This window comes from Chinchilla lanigera, unplaced genomic scaffold (assembly GCF_000276665.1).
Source record: "Chinchilla lanigera isolate Chin_1 unplaced genomic scaffold, ChiLan1.0 scaffold00007, whole genome shotgun sequence".
NCBI lineage: Eukaryota > Metazoa > Chordata > Mammalia > Rodentia > Chinchillidae > Chinchilla > Chinchilla lanigera.
The window spans coordinates 4571562-4586426 of NW_004955408.1; the positions used below are offsets into that span (position 1 = coordinate 4571562).

The 14865-nt window shown below is 55.6% G+C and overlaps 1 protein-coding gene across 2 annotated transcripts in view; it reads right to left on the reverse strand.

The window, feature by feature from the left end:
* The window catches only part of Fstl4 (follistatin-like 4), a 376776-nt gene that overhangs the window by 49640 nt on the left and 312271 nt on the right, over nt 1–14865 (reverse strand). For both annotated transcript variants that reach the window (XM_013508431.1, XM_005376123.2), the window contains exon 6: nt 1032–1198. In XM_013508431.1, the coding sequence (XP_013363885.1) occupies nt 1032–1198 (167 nt within the window). The remainder of the gene's footprint in view (nt 1–1031; nt 1199–14865) is intronic.

The following is a 14865-nucleotide window of genomic DNA, read 5'->3' on the forward strand; positions in this document are numbered from 1 at the left end:
TTGCATTTCAGGCTGGACAGCTCTCCTCAAGAGCAGTGCCAGCATTGGAAGGACCTTCACGGTCATGGGGTTTGGCTACCTTCTCATGGCCAGCAGCACTGTTGTCCACAGCCCCTGCTTGAGCTCGCAAGGTCCAAGGGATGGGAAGCTCATTACTTCCGGAAGTGGCTGACTCCGCTGTGGGGCAGGACAGATGGCTGGCATGGAGTCCCACCCAGGGCACCCAGATCGGTCTCCTCATGGGATACGCCTTGGTCCTTTGTGCTAGGCCAACCCTGGGGGCCACACAGCCCGGGTCAGCTCCCTCTGTCCTCATTCCCTTGGATTTTACCCAACAGGTCATCCTTATTGGGGAGCAAATGGCCCATGGGGGAACATCTATGCTATCTTGAGTCAAGGAGACCAAGAATGTCCCCTCTTCTGCCTGAAAATTATATTCCTGTTATTTTAACCCAAACAGAACTGCTGTTCCGGCAGCTCACTGCATGGGTGACATCACTGTCCTCTCCTGTGAACTTCTGGGAAGCCGCATCACCCTTCATGCCAAACCTGGACCCATAAATACACTTGAATTTTTCCTCTTCTTCAAGTGCAGTGGTAGGGAGGATTGCTAATGTTGCTTTTCTTATGGATTGACTCACCAAGGATCAGCAGGTTAAGGAATTAGTCACAAAGTGAATGTAGGTGATGTCAGGACCCCAGCCCAGCTTCCTGCCTCCTCAAAGTACAGACGTTGCCCTGCTGGCCACGTCAGGCTGTCTGCACTCAACTGCTGTCTTCTGCCAAGTGGCACCACTTAAGCCAGTGGTGGCGAAGCTATATCACGCATGCCATGATGGGCTGTTTGTATCATTGACAGCTCTAAAAGTTTCGCCATGGCTTGTGTCATCAAACCCTCATTCTCTGGTCCAGCAGAAAACGTCACCAAAGCAGGCACTACCCCCGTCCAGCTCCTGCCACTGCCACGGGCTTTCCCATACTGTTGACTCCTCTGGGAGGTCCCCCTGACTGCCAGCACGGTGGTGACTTACATTGATGTCTTCTAAGTCCAGGAAGTTCAGGGTGAGCCCGTTGCGCTTCCAGACGATGGCTGGCCTCAGGTCTCCGCGGATGGCGCAGGTCAGCACTGTGCTCAGTCCCACGGTCACGGTGGTCACACTGACCCTGTCCTCGGGGGCGAGGCTGAGCTGAACCACCTCTGCAGAGGCAAAGGAGAGGGTATTCAGATGCAGCCCTGGGGCATGGAGTCTCAATGCAAAGCCACAGGGCATTCACTTACTTAGGGGCTGTTTAACATACAAAGGGGCGCTTTTGCTGGGAGGTGTGCCACCACTTACGCCTGATGCTCAAAAGGCTCTGTGAGTGAAAACAGGTCAGGATCCCAGGCGCACGCCCAGAGGAGCCATACGGACCGTGGATTTGTGAATGGAGCCCAGAAGGCTGGCTGCCAGGACCAGGAGGCCATCACACAGATGGACCAGGGACGGGCGGCTCAGCCCTCCTGGTCTAATGAAGTTGGAGCCCTGCTAAGTGCAGTCAAGGTCTGCTGGGTGAGCCGACAGGTAGCTCATCCATCTGGGGGCAATTCAAAGGTTGCACAGTCTGAAGTCTGGGGAACGAACTGGCTGACCTTTGAAGGTTTACTTCTATCAGAAGATTCACTGAACTTAGAGCTGGATTTCTGGCCTGAGACCATGTACTGTGGCCTTTAATTTTTTGAAGTGTACTTCAGGCTGACCAAGTTATGAATCCTTGCCATTTTATACTTGATAACTGGTATTAAAATGAATCATTCTTTAGGCAAATGGGCAGGATCTGAAATATTTCCCGGTCAGTACAGGTTTTTGAAATTATGGGGATTCATGAAAAATTCACCAAAGTCAGGCTGCTCAGATGCAAAAATAGGATCAGGCTCGAGGGGACAGTCATCACCCCAGGAGGTTGTGAGGTACCCTGAGGCCTGAGAGCTGCTCCCTTCCAAGAAGGGTGGTCTGGTGGCCGGGGTTCATGGAATCCAGGGCCTCTGCGAAATGCAGCCTCCTTTCTGTGCGGCCCACACCGTACATATCCAGCAGTTTTAGGAGGAGGTCTGGAGGACACTGGAGCATGGGCTAAAAACAAAGACGCAAGAATACTCCAGTGCGAACTGGCGGCCTCCTGCGTCTCCGCGGCTGGGGCAGGGCTGCGGCCTTCCCCCGCGTCTTCCCCACTGCTGTGTGCAGGGAGACGCAGCCTCCACACAGGAAAAACCCAAGCGCAATTAGAATGCGTGAGTACTGACAGGACCATCATAATTCTGCTCCCGTTAGCTACGCAAATATTAACCAAACAGCAAATATTTGGATCATTTAAAGTTTAATTAAATGAATGTTTTATTGGATTTAATTCATGTCAATATTCCCCAGCTTCTTTTAAAATTCGGAAGAGAGTTGTGGCTGCAGCACCCTCTCCTTCCAGTCTTACTGCCTTGTGTTTACTGCTCCGCGAGCCCTCCCCCTGGCTTTCCTCCCTGTGCAGTGCTGAGACCAGGTGATGCCGGGTCCAGGCTTGAGGATGTGATCACATAAGGGGTTGGTGTCATGGGCAAGAAAGGAGCCGGCTGGGGTTCAGAGCATCCTCAGGGCCGAGCTCTGTGCCCACAGGGAGATGAGAAGTGGCCCTGGAGAGCTGCTTGGGGAGCAGGGAACTGGAGGGGGATAAGCAGGTTGGAGGTGCTCCTAGCTCAGACATGCTTCTAACTGGGGTCTGGTCTTTCAGCATCGGTGGGCTTCTTCTTGCTTCCCTCAGGTGAGGAGGTGGAGTTCACACTGTGCTGATGTCAACTCAGGGTGGGTTGGTGAGCACAAGACAGACCTTCCTGGGCCTCCCGCAGGGTGTTGTGCCCTGCAGTGGCTGTTGGCCAGTCTGGTGCCTGGTCTGAGGCCACAACCCCTCTCTAGGGCCCAACCACAGCAGCAGCATGAGGCAGTCCGGAGGCTAACCCTTGCCCTCCCGCGTGTGCATTGGAACCTGGCGAGGGGCGGCTGTAGGAAATTAATGGGCCTCTGTAAGCAGGCTAACAAGCAGCTCTCCTGATAGCAGGAGGCCATACAATCTTAGTTGGTAGAGAATTGGGTTTTAGTTCCTATTACAGCTTTCCCTTAATCTCAGGCGCTATTTCTCACACTGACTTGAACTCGATGAGACACTCATAAACCCATCAGCACCCACTCAAATAGGATTCTGGTCCTCTGTAGCAATAGAAATTAAATTTTTCAAATTCTTGTCAAGTTGGTGTTAGTTTTCTTATGTCAGAAAGGTACTAATGGAACACATTCCTACCTGGACATTGCCATTTTTCAAATGATGCTCTTGGTGAAAAGACCCTGTCAAAAGCTCAATCAACCTGCTTGCGCGTCAATATTTTTGACAGAGCCTTGAAGGGCAAAGCTAGGTTCAGTGGCCAGCTTGAGGATCAGGGTGACATGCAGGGTGGTCCCAGGCCAGGCACTTAGACACGGGTCAGTGGCTGCAGCCTCTTGTTGCATGTGCCCTCCCTGGAATGAACTCCTGATGTGACCTGGGAGCTAACGATGTAGGTGTTACACTTATGTGATCAACTATGGATCTGATCTGGTCTTGCTCCTGTGACCAGGCCATACTGTGGGGTTGGCGAGTGGGGGCAGAGTGTGCGTGCCACGTCTGCTGACCAAGCAGGACCTGGTGGCTTCAGCTGGTATTGCAGAATAGGGCTGTGGTTGCTCCCCTCGGGACAGTGATCAGGGTGGGCATGCGCTTTTTGCCTCCTCTGTTCTTTCCACAAGAGAATGGCCACTCTGGGCTCCTTCTAAACACAGATGGGAGGCTGGGGACTGATTCTTGGAGAGCACGCCATTCTGACACAAATGTTCTGAGTGCCCAAGTGCAGCCAGTCTGCACAGGTGGCCCTGGACAAGCCAGACTTGCTCCCAAGCCACACAAGAGGTCACCTGCACGCATCCGAGAGTTCCCTATTCTTTACACGTTATCTGTTTCAATTTTTCTACTACTGTCACAATCTCTCTTGCTTGCCTCATTTTGGAGGTGGCAATGAACTTAGTCAATTACCTGCAGATCTGTCAGTAATTTACTTGTGTAGTTGATTTATGTTGCCCCGTGTTACTTCCACCTTTGTTACAGTTTATATCATCATGCTGTCTGGTGTAAATAAACATCTTTGTTAGTTGCGTAAAGACAGGATCAGATCTGTTTTCTTTCTTTTGTATCCCTAATGCTTCATACAACGCCTGGCACACGGAAGGAGCTTAATAAGTAGTTTTATGCAAGTGAGTGATTAATGCTCATTCAACAGTTATTGGGCACCTAGTGGGTGCCAGGATATAGTTCAGAAATAAATACTGGCAAGCAAAGCAGACCCAGTGCCTGACAGCCTGGCTCAGCAGGGAGGACACTGTTAAGTGGGGACAGGAAAGAGACCCAAGACCTGTCTGGGGATTCTGAGCTCAGAGCCCTGACTCTGCGGAGACCGGCTGCCCGGTATGGAAGACCTCTCTCTGCATGCCAGTGCAGGAGGGGTGGGTGCGGAAGGCAGACCCATGTCCTGTTCTCGAGCTGTTCTAGTCTATGTAGTGCTTTCCTCCTTAGCAGGGGTGGTGGTGGTGCAGGGCCCACTAAGCTCTGGGCCAATAACTTTTTTGGCTTTTGGAAAAAGCACATCTCATTGTGATTGCTTAACAGAAAGTGTCCTAACTGCCAATTGTCTCTTTGACTTGTGTGTGTGGGGTGCTTTGCCTTTTGCAGTTACATGCTATTGACTCAGAATCACAGAAATTTGTCTGGACCTCTAAGGTTGGATCTAGAGCCTGCTGGACAGAAAGCTTCTATCTTCCCAGCAAGAGGCTGCTCTACTGTGTTCTCCCAAGTGCTGGGTCATCTTCTAATTCTTGAGCACTCAATAAGACCTTTTCTTAGCCTCTCTTGGACATAGGACAGGGCCATGTGACTGGATCTGACCTATGGGAAGTGACCATGCCTGCTTCTACCCCACAAGGGTGTCATTGTGAGGGTCACTTTTATGGGTTTATTGTGAGGTTACTGTACATGAGTCCAAAGTCCAGAAGGGTTTATTGGCCAGCAGAGGCAGAGCAGAGCCCCAGAGTGCAGAGGGATGACTGGAAGCTGCTGACCTTCAGCCTGGACTTGGACCATCAGCTCTCCTGGGTCTCCTTCTGGGTCTCCAGTCTGCCTGCCCGCTGCAGCTTTTGGCATTTGTCAGCCTATGTAACTGCGGCGCCAATTCCTCATAATGCATCTCTTTGTATAGATACAGAAACATGCAGGTATCTCCAGGTCTCTTATTGGCTCTGTGTCTCTGGAGAACCCCAAAAAACCCTTCCTTACTCCCTCTCCCTCCTGCCTGGGCGATGTGGTCACGCATTCTGTGACAGCAGCGAGCACAGCCTCCTAGCTGGTGTTGGAGGAGAGCTGCCGGACCCCATCGGACCTGATGAAGGTGAGAAATCAGTCTCTCCTGCGGTACACTGCTGAGATTTCAGGGTTTCTCCAGCAGCTGGTGTTATAATTACCTAATACACCCCCTCGGAAGGGAAAGAAATACAAGTTAATGCGTTTCCACTGAAGAAATGGCAGTGAGATGTAGGAGGGACCTCTGAGAGGCCAAACCATGAGGTCAGGAAGCCTCTGAGCCGCTTCTGAGACAGAAGATCCAACTTCCGTTCCAATCCCCCAACACCTTCTGTACAGGGAGCTCGTTACCTCACCCCACACCTGTTTCCACCGCTCCAGTGCCAGCCCCCTGCCTGTAGGGAAGTCTCAGGGTGGGCCGGGGAGAATGTGCAAACAAATTACGTGGTGTAATAAGCACTATGGATGCAAAGAACTCGATGCTGAGAGAGAATAGCAGGAGGCCTATTAAGATGCAGGTGGTGGTGGGGGAGGCTTTGCGGGTAGGAAGCATTTAGGTGGAGACACCAGCCAGGCCAGGCACAGGGGAGGGTGTCACAGACGGAGAAAACAGCTAATGCAAACACCTGCGGCAGGCTGGGGGCTGAGGAAGACACCCAGTGTGGTTGAAGTTCGGGGATCAAGGCAGGGATGTGAGGCTTGGGTGCATCAGGGGAGGAGGAAGTGGTCAGGCGGAGCCGGCAGGCCCAAAGCGAGGACTTGGCGTTTTAGTTGAAGGTGTTGGAATGTGACTGGAGGGATTCTGAGTCAAGGGGGGTGTGGTCTGATTTGCATGCTAAAAGGACCGCTCAGGCTCAGATGATCATCACGGAGGCATTTGTCTGGGTCCTGAGTGAGACCATCTAGCAGGCCAGCACCACAGTTCAGGGGAGGACAGCGGTGACGGAGAGAAGAGGATGGGGCTGGGCTCAGCTGCCGTTGGGGGTGGGGGTTGGGAAGGGCTCTGTATTCCCCATCAGTCCCCTTGCAGAAGACAGTTCAGTTTCCCAAGGTGAGGCAACCTGGGAGGAGCCCCAGGACCCCCACACAGCCTCAGGGGTCACTATCTTGACTGCTACCCTAACCTCCCCAAGGCATCTGCTGTGACCCAGGGATTAAAGCCTCTCTGGGTCTTCTCTGTGAATCACATTTGAAGAGAATTTCTAAACAGTGTGGCATTCTTGTTATAAGAGGCCTCAGGGAAAAAGAGGAGTCGATTATTGTCCAATCCCCTCTCCCTAAATTTCTCTGTGTCCAGCAGAGAAGCCACAGAGGGAGCCCCGGCCCGCGTCCCTCACCCCACCTCTACAGCCCTGAAGCAGAGCCGCCATGTAGGAGTGCAAAAGGGAGAAGCCACTGGGTCTTGAAAGAACATGAATAAATATAACTTGCTTTCTGTTTAATTATCCAGCCTCCGGAGATTGCCAAGGCACGGCCGTGTTTTGTAAACAGGCATCAGCAGACCATTTTAGAGAGCAGTTTACATCTGTTTTTGATTCCAGTCCCTGGAGTGCACCATAGCACTGAGGAGCTCTGACGGGTGGTGGGTTGGGCCTCAGAGGCCCTGCTAACTGGATTCTTTAAAGGAAACCTGGCTCCCAAGGACCTTGGGCTCCACCTCCTGGTCCAGGCCAGGCCACAGACAGATACTACCCTTCCTGCATGGCGCCCCCTGGTGGTCTGGTCTTCAGGCCACCTGAAGGCGGTAGCTCAGTCCCAGTGTTGAGTAATTTGATTGCAGCCCAGGAGAGCCCTGCTGCTGTGCGGAGGTGGGTGGGGGGTGGTCGGCGGGATGGCAGCCCTCCCAGCCTGGTTTCAACGTTGGCAGAAGGGTCAGAGTATGGAGCAGCAGGAGCGGGGCAGGGTCGTGTGGAGATAGAGAGGCAGGCTCTGGGGCCACAGTGAGAAGAGCCTGGAGCAGGGCTGGGGGCCCTGCAGCTCCAGCAAGGAAGTCAGGTTTGGTTTAGTGAGAAGCCACTGGAAGGTTTTGGGCAGGAGGCTAAAGTGCTCTGAGTCACACTTTTAAAGGCCATGTGTGCCCCAGCTGAGAAATCTTCAGCTGTGTTAGCAGAAAGCCCTGGCCGGAGACGGGGCTGACTGAAGAGGAAAGCTTGTGAGCTGTGTAATGCGAAGGCTCCGGTGCAGTTCCTGGGTCGGCCCCGTGGTCCTGGGGTGTCGTCAGGCCCTCAGCTCCCTCCTCCCTGCCCTGCTGCCCTCAGTGTGCTGCTTTGGTGCCCGGTTCTGGGGAGCCACAGGCACAGACCTGGGCCCCACTTCAGCTGGGAGAGAGGCTGTACACGTTTTCAGAACAAAGAAGCCCTCCCCAGAGGCTCCCGCAGAGGGCCCTTCGTGTTTTCTTGGCAAGGCGTGTGTCACTGGTTGAGTGAAGGAGACAGGTGGGGTGGGGTGGGGTGGAGCAGAGACCTGGCAGGAGGCTGCAGGCCAGGCCTGGGAGGCTCTGGGGAAGAGTGTGGTCCCTGAGGTGCTGAGGGCCACCTGTGGGAGGCAGAACAGGCAGATCTGTTGGTGGATGGGATGCGGAGACTGAGTGGAGCAGAAGAATTGAGGGTGAACCCTGGGCTTTTGGCCTGAAAGGCTGGGTGGTACTGGCTGAAAGTCTGAAGGAGAAAGAGCAGATAACTTAGGTCAAGTCCGTGGCTGTTTTAACCGTGGCAGGTGGACTGAGGATGGGGAGTTGACACTATTAGTCAGGGGCTCAGGAGATAGCGAGAGGTCCAGGTTAGGGATTCAGCTTTGGAATTCATCAGCAAATAAACAATTTGGAAAACCATGGGACCAAATGAGATCCCTATGGAGGGTGTAAGGAGAGGGCAGAGTGCTGGGGACCAGGACCCACCAAGGTTTAGAGCTGGGAGGAGGAGCAAAGTGTACATCACCTCTGCCCAGTGGGGCCAAAATCTCCAGGCAGTGAGGCCTGAGATCTGACCTTGTGTCTGGGAAACAGAGGCCATCCGGGTCCTGTAATGTATCGCCAAAGTATCAGGGGTCAGAGCCATCACTGGGTGGACTGAAGAGAGCAGGACGTGGGAAGGAGGAAGAGAAGGAGGAGGAGGAGAAGCGGGAGGAGAGAAAGGGCTCCTAGAATTTTGTGAAGGGAAGGTAAAGCATGGGATGGCAGGCAGAAGGTCAGGGAAAGATTGGTTAGTTTGTCTGTGAGGTGTTGTGTTTGCAAGCCAATGGGAAGAATCAAAGACAGAGGGAAAGTTTCTGATGTAACAGAGACGAGACAAGGAGGAGCCCCAGAAGAATGGAGTGGATGCAGGGAGCACTCCATGTCATGGAGGCCAGCCTCTGATGGACAGAGGCTTGGGGCTCTGCCACAGAAGGTAGGTGGGGCATGGGTGTGAATGCTCATGGGAATGTGGATCAGACGGTGGGAACGGGAGCAACGACCACCAAGGACCACGCGATGCATTAATAGCTCCAAGGCCAGCCATACCAATAATGTGACTCATATACCCCTAGAATAAGCACCTATCTCTATTTGCTGAAAGAATTCTTTCCTAGGCATGAATGCTTACACCCAGGGGCCGAGCTCTGTTGTAACCAACCCATGTCTTTGATGATTACCCTGTGGGAGGCCGGGGGTGGCCCCGCACTGTTCCTCACCCTCAGTTTGCAAGGCCTGATGGTCATGCTGTCCTGCCGACCCTGGCCTGGTGCTCCCCCGCTGCGCCTCATGGTGGCCAGGTGTCCATGCAGGCAGCTGAGCGGCGGAGGGGAGACCTCAGAAGAGTGATAGCGCCGTGGTCATAGTTATGACATAGAAACCATCCTTTTGCTTTTGCTGAAACCTTTCCTGTGTCAGGCAAGATACATGGCAGCAAAGTTTTAAAATATTGGGATGTGATAAATCTCTTTTCCTTGTATGGGAGATTTATCTCTCTCTTTATCTTAGGTAGATTCTTTAACTTATCTTTCAGAGAGAGCCCTGTAATGTAGGCTTTGTCCAAGGACAAGTCTTGGTAAGAAAAATGCCTCCTATTTCCCTTCCAAAGACTCCTCTGCCATCTGTCAGTTGCAAGTCACCACATCTTGACCCATGGCGAATTGCTTCTCGGCAGTGCTGATATCGCACCTGCCGTCGGAGGGAGGCCCAGGTGGGGATGAAGGAGCCCAAATTTCGTCCACCTCGCTCCAGCGCTGCAATTACAGCCACCCTGCCTCACACCCTCTGAATCACCCCTTCCTTTTCATGGCAGTTGCAGGCAGGACCTCACTGTCTTCGGGACAGCAGCAGCGTTTCCCAGCAATCTCCCTACAGGGAAGCTGCCCTCCTGTCTTAGAAGGGAGTGAGCTCCTGGCCTGGCACTCAAGGTCCACTAACACCTTATTTCCGGCCTCATCTCCCGCTGCTGCCATTGGCTTGGGCCAAAGTGAACTCTTGGCTCTGCTTCAAATGTGTCCTGGGCTTCCCTACCCTCACTGGCCACGTTGGTAGCGCTTCACGCAGGAGCTCAGGATTACGGGCATGTGCCTGGCCATCTCGGCTCACACCAGAGAAGCTGGTGCAAAAGCACTGTGGAAGCTCTCAGCGTTCCTGCCCAGCCCATGCCCCACCCTGCCTCTGAGAGTGAAGTTAGTATGGCAACTGGCTTTGGCTCTGTGAGGGTAGCTGTTTGGAGCAAACCCACAACAATAGAGAAAGGCCAGCTATCACATAAGTAGGAATGATACTAACGTTTCAAAAAATTATCTGGAAGGTTGATTTCAGAGATCTGGCTGGCTGTCCGAACACAGAGATGCCGCTGCCTCGTACAGTAGGGACTTTCAGGCCTGCAGCCGGGAGGGGCCAGCAGGCAGGCCAGCCAGCACCCCTGCAGGGCTTGTCATCAGCAGGGGGTCCCCATGTGGAGGACAGGAAGACCGAGGCCCGGAGAGGACAGCGGCAGGACAAACACCCCAGCGGGATTTCCAGTTGGTTCAGCAGCCCCTGGGACTGTACGCTGTCAGCGATATCCCTGGCACAGTTTACACATCCTGGCAGCAGGATCCCGCTTTCTCTCGGTCCCGTGTGTTTTGCTGGCAGTGTGGTGCTGGATGCCTTTGATGTCAGAACTGAACAGTCTTTTTGGGCCAGGAGAGCTGCAGGGGTTCTTCGGCCCTGAGCAGGCTGAGCAGCAGTCAGCGTGCTGACAAATAGCGGCTGCCGCAGGAGGCCTCTGTGGGGACGCGCGCCCACGCTGGGAGCCTGCAGGTGAAGCTGCGGCAGAAGCCAGTGCTCTGTTTGTCTTCTGCACATTGTAGAAGCAGGCTCTGGCTCAGGATCAAGGCCTCGTGTGTTTGGGATTATCCTCTTGGCTCCAGAGGCGCCTGGGTGAGTCTGTGGCTGCTTTATAAACACCTGCCACATAATCACCGCAGGCAGGCACCCCACCGCCTGCACCGCCTGCCCTCCCGCCCTATCCCGAGACCCAGTCTCACCTGGTCCGTGCTTCCTCTGCCTGACATCTGACTGCCTGGGGCCCACCGTGGGGCCATCTTCCTGCCCACCGTGACCCCTTCTGTGCCCAGAGGAGCAGCCTTCGTGTGGTCTACTCTGGCTCCTGGGGAAGAAACCGGCCAGGTGCGGGAGGCGCAGTGGACAGGGCTGGTGTCCCTCCCCCAGGTCCTGATTCTGTGGCGGGGGAAGTGAGCTGACTCGGAGACCTCCACCTGCCCTCAGCTCCACGGACGCCGTGGGCCACCGTCGCCCAGCACAGCACAGGCCAGCGCAGTGTCCTGCAAAGCCCTGGAAGTCCCTGGGGGCCGCTGGCTGCTGCTGCTGAGCCCAGGGACTTTGGAGAGCAGAATTCCGGTCTCGGAAGGAGCAGGTCACTCTTGCTCAAACAGATAGGGTGTGGTTGGAACGCAGTCCTACCGCTCCCTCTGCCTACAGAGTCCGGCTGGGGGCCATGCTCTGTGTGGCCCGAAAAGCCTGCGCCAGCCTGAGCAATTTTGGGCCGTGCCGCTGGTCCCTGGAGCCTCCGCCCTGGGCAGCTTGCCTTATCCCTCACCTCGTCTTCCCCTGCCGGTTCCCCTTTCCCGGGCCTAGTCCCACCGTCCTTCCTGGCTCCTTCAGCCTCTTGCCCCTCGGGCCCTGGGTCTGCTCACCTCCTCCTTCCCAAGCCTGTGGCTCAGCCTCTCTTGCATTCCCATAGACACAGACCAGAGCCGCTGCAAGGCCTCCTGCCTCTAGGACACTCACCCTTACACCCGGAGGCCCTTTTCCTCTCCTCCCCAGTGCCTCCTGAGTTTTCCCCTGCCGCCCCTCCATTACACCCTCCCACTGTGCCCTGAGGTGGGGCCACAGTCATATTAGAGGGCCCTGTGCCAGGCTCTGGGGAGACCAGATGGCTGGCACCCAACACGAGGTGGGTCGGGTCAAGTGAGGCAGGAACTGTGTCTGCCTGGTTTCCTGCTGCTCCTGGCACCTCTAACTGAGCCAACCCCAGTGAACACAAGTGAAGAGGAAGAGGGCCAGGAGGGCAGGGAAAAGCCAGGAGCTTGGCTGGTAGGGAATGGGATGCATAGGTTGTGGCTTCCCGGGTTCTCCAGGCCCCTATGTGCAGGTCCCACAGGAGGAGGTGCCTCACCCCACTCCCCTAGTGCGTGGGGTTACCCTGCGGGTGAAGGCAACATGCAGGCTCTCTTAGCTGGGAGGTGGCGACGCTGTGGCTGAGCTCAGGTGACCTGCGCGAGCCCGCTGCCCTAGCATGGAGGGTGGGGCCCACTGCCTTACTGCACCGTGGTGAGCAGCTGGGACTTCACACGCTGCCTCCCACCCACGCAACAGGGGACAGTTACGGGACTCTAGCCCGAGCATGTTCTCCCTGCAGTCCCAAAGCAGCCCCACAAGTCCTGGTTGTGCTGTCCTGAGCCCAGGTCCACAATGAGGTATCGCAGCCCTCAGTAACGGTGAGTGCACCTGACAGTCCAGCACGGTGGCCTCGGGGTTGCCAAGCGCATGGGTCCCACAATCTGTGGCCACAGCACATCCCCTCCTTGCTTATTAGGCACTGTGAGCCCTCCCAGTACTTCCCAGATGGCTTGGAGCCTGCAGAATGGCAGAGCCCAGGTGTGGGGCCCCTGCGTGCACACATAGGGAAGCAGGCCACATGGTGCGCACGTCTAACGTGGCTGCGGGTACCACTTCCTGGGTCCTGACCTTGGGAGCTAAACACAAGCATCCTTGCTCCTGGTGGTTCTACAGAGGGACCCGAGAACTGTGGGCAGGGTGGCTCCGTGCTGGCCCCACACACTGGCCTGATGACCCCTCACACGCAGTGGGCAGTGCCCAGTAGAGCGCATCCAATAGATGTGCACGGCTCTGAAGCTGGCCTGGCCCTCTCCCACTGAGCAGCACCTAAGGGCGAGTGCCCGGGGGCTGCGGGCCTGCCTGGCTTTGGCAGGGTCTGCACAGCAGCTTCTGCCTCACTACCCTCCCCTAAATCTGCTGTCCACACCAGCTCCGGACCTCAGAGAGAAGACGGGGGCCAAGAATGGTGTAGCACAGATTGCTGAGAGTCAGCAGAACCCGGGAAATTCTGGCAAAGGCTGCAGAATTCCTCTATTCTCTGAGGTGCCTACTTCTGCCCAGCCTACACTGACCAAGAGGTGCGGAAGCCCCTGGCACAGGGAGCGAAGGACACTGGGTACTCCTGTACTCAGCTTGCCCGGCAGGCTGGCCATACAGGTGTCCTGGGGGCTGGGCACATCCTCCGGGGTCAGACCAGGCCTCCCTGTGGGTCAGCCTGCAGTGGGGTCTCTGCTCCTCAGTTCCTCGGATGCCTGGCCTGGGACAGTGACCACACCTTGTCCTACATCCCCGGATCCTTACTAGGTATCCTCACCATTTGGGGGCGGTCATGCTCCCCTGGGGCCTTTGGAAGAACCAGAAAGGGGTGGGCATGCTGCTGCTCCACAGGGAGGTCCCCGGGAGTCACAGGGTCCAGCTGGGCAGGGTGGGCTCCTGTCTTTGCACTGTCTCTCCACCGGGAGCCTCTGTGATCCAGTTCTCAGAGCTCCCTCTTGTGGAAAGAGGAATAGCAGCGTAGGAAGAATGGGGTGATGTGCTCAACAGGTCCTGGGAGGGGAGGGCAAGGAGCAGCGGAAAGGGAGGGAGAGGAAAAGGAAGAGGGGATGGGCACAGGGAGGGGAGACTGGAGAAGCTAGGAACAACTTCTGGTGGGGTGGGGTGAGGAGGTGGGCATGGGGCAGGCCCTGCAGGTTGTATCCTTAGGAGTCTGCAAGTGTCTCTCCTCGAGCTCTGGCTTAGGAGGATGAGAGGGCAAGCCTAGGGCTGAGGTTAACCAGGCAGTGGCAGTGGGGACAGCCCTGCCTTCACAAAGCCCTTTCATGGCCATGGTCCCCTCAACCCGATGGGGAGGCTGGGCAGAAAGCGTTTGCCAGTCTCCCAGACGAGGAAGCTGAGGCCAATACTGGGCCCAGGGCTCCGAGCGGATCCTTTCCATGGGTGCCCAGGCTGGTGGGAGCCAGGAAAGCATTGTGGCTCCAGTGGAGCCCGGGATGCCCTTGGTCAGGGGGGACTTGGCATTGTGCTGCCATCCACGAACCTGAGTCTACTGACGGAGCCATTTCTGGGAGCGGAGAGGCTGCCACACTGTTGGTCATTAGCACGTGGAGGAAGGAGACAGAGAGATCTGTGCCCGGGGGAGGGGGGGGGTCGGGGGGGGCTGGTTTGCTGGGGGCAGAGCTAAGGGAGTCCCAGGAACAGATTAGCAGCTTCTAGGATGCAGGTCTTTAGGCTCACAAGGCAAACTTTCCCAGCCTCAAATTTCCCTGGAGGGACTAAGGTGTGAGAGCTGAGGGCTCCTTCCAGGGAGCAGTTTCATCTGCCCCAGTGGCTTCCTGGGGAGAGAGGCCAGCACCCCACACTTCTACTCCGCTGTGTCTCCATGTGTTGAGAGCCCTCAAGCTCTGCTCTGAATTGTGTTGGTGGGTGTTTAGCTTCCTAGATTAGGTCGTGGGTCCTGGAAGCTCTGCCTGGATTTAAAAAATCTTTCATCTGCAAATCAACCATTTAAATTCTAGAATTCAATCAAATGGCACCCTGGGTTTTGTGCGCTTCAGGAGTAGCTGCTCACATGATCACGACAAAGGTCATGCTGCTCTGTCCTTTCTAAGCCACTACTGGTCTCCTCTGTCTTTCCAGCTGCTGCCTGATGGAGCCCTCTGCAAGCTGAGCGCTGAACACGGGTGTGGCTGGGAAGCCAGGTGGCTACAGCAGGAAGTGTGGCTGGATGGACGGTCCTCCTCTCCACTGACCAGTGTGTGCAGATGAGATGGGTGACGGGGTGCAGTCCAGATGCTGGCATCTGTCCAGAGCTGGGAAGTCCAGCCTGGCATCCAGATGTTTTCCTACCATGTGGCTCCTGCTTGAACCCTAGTATGAGGGCAGGA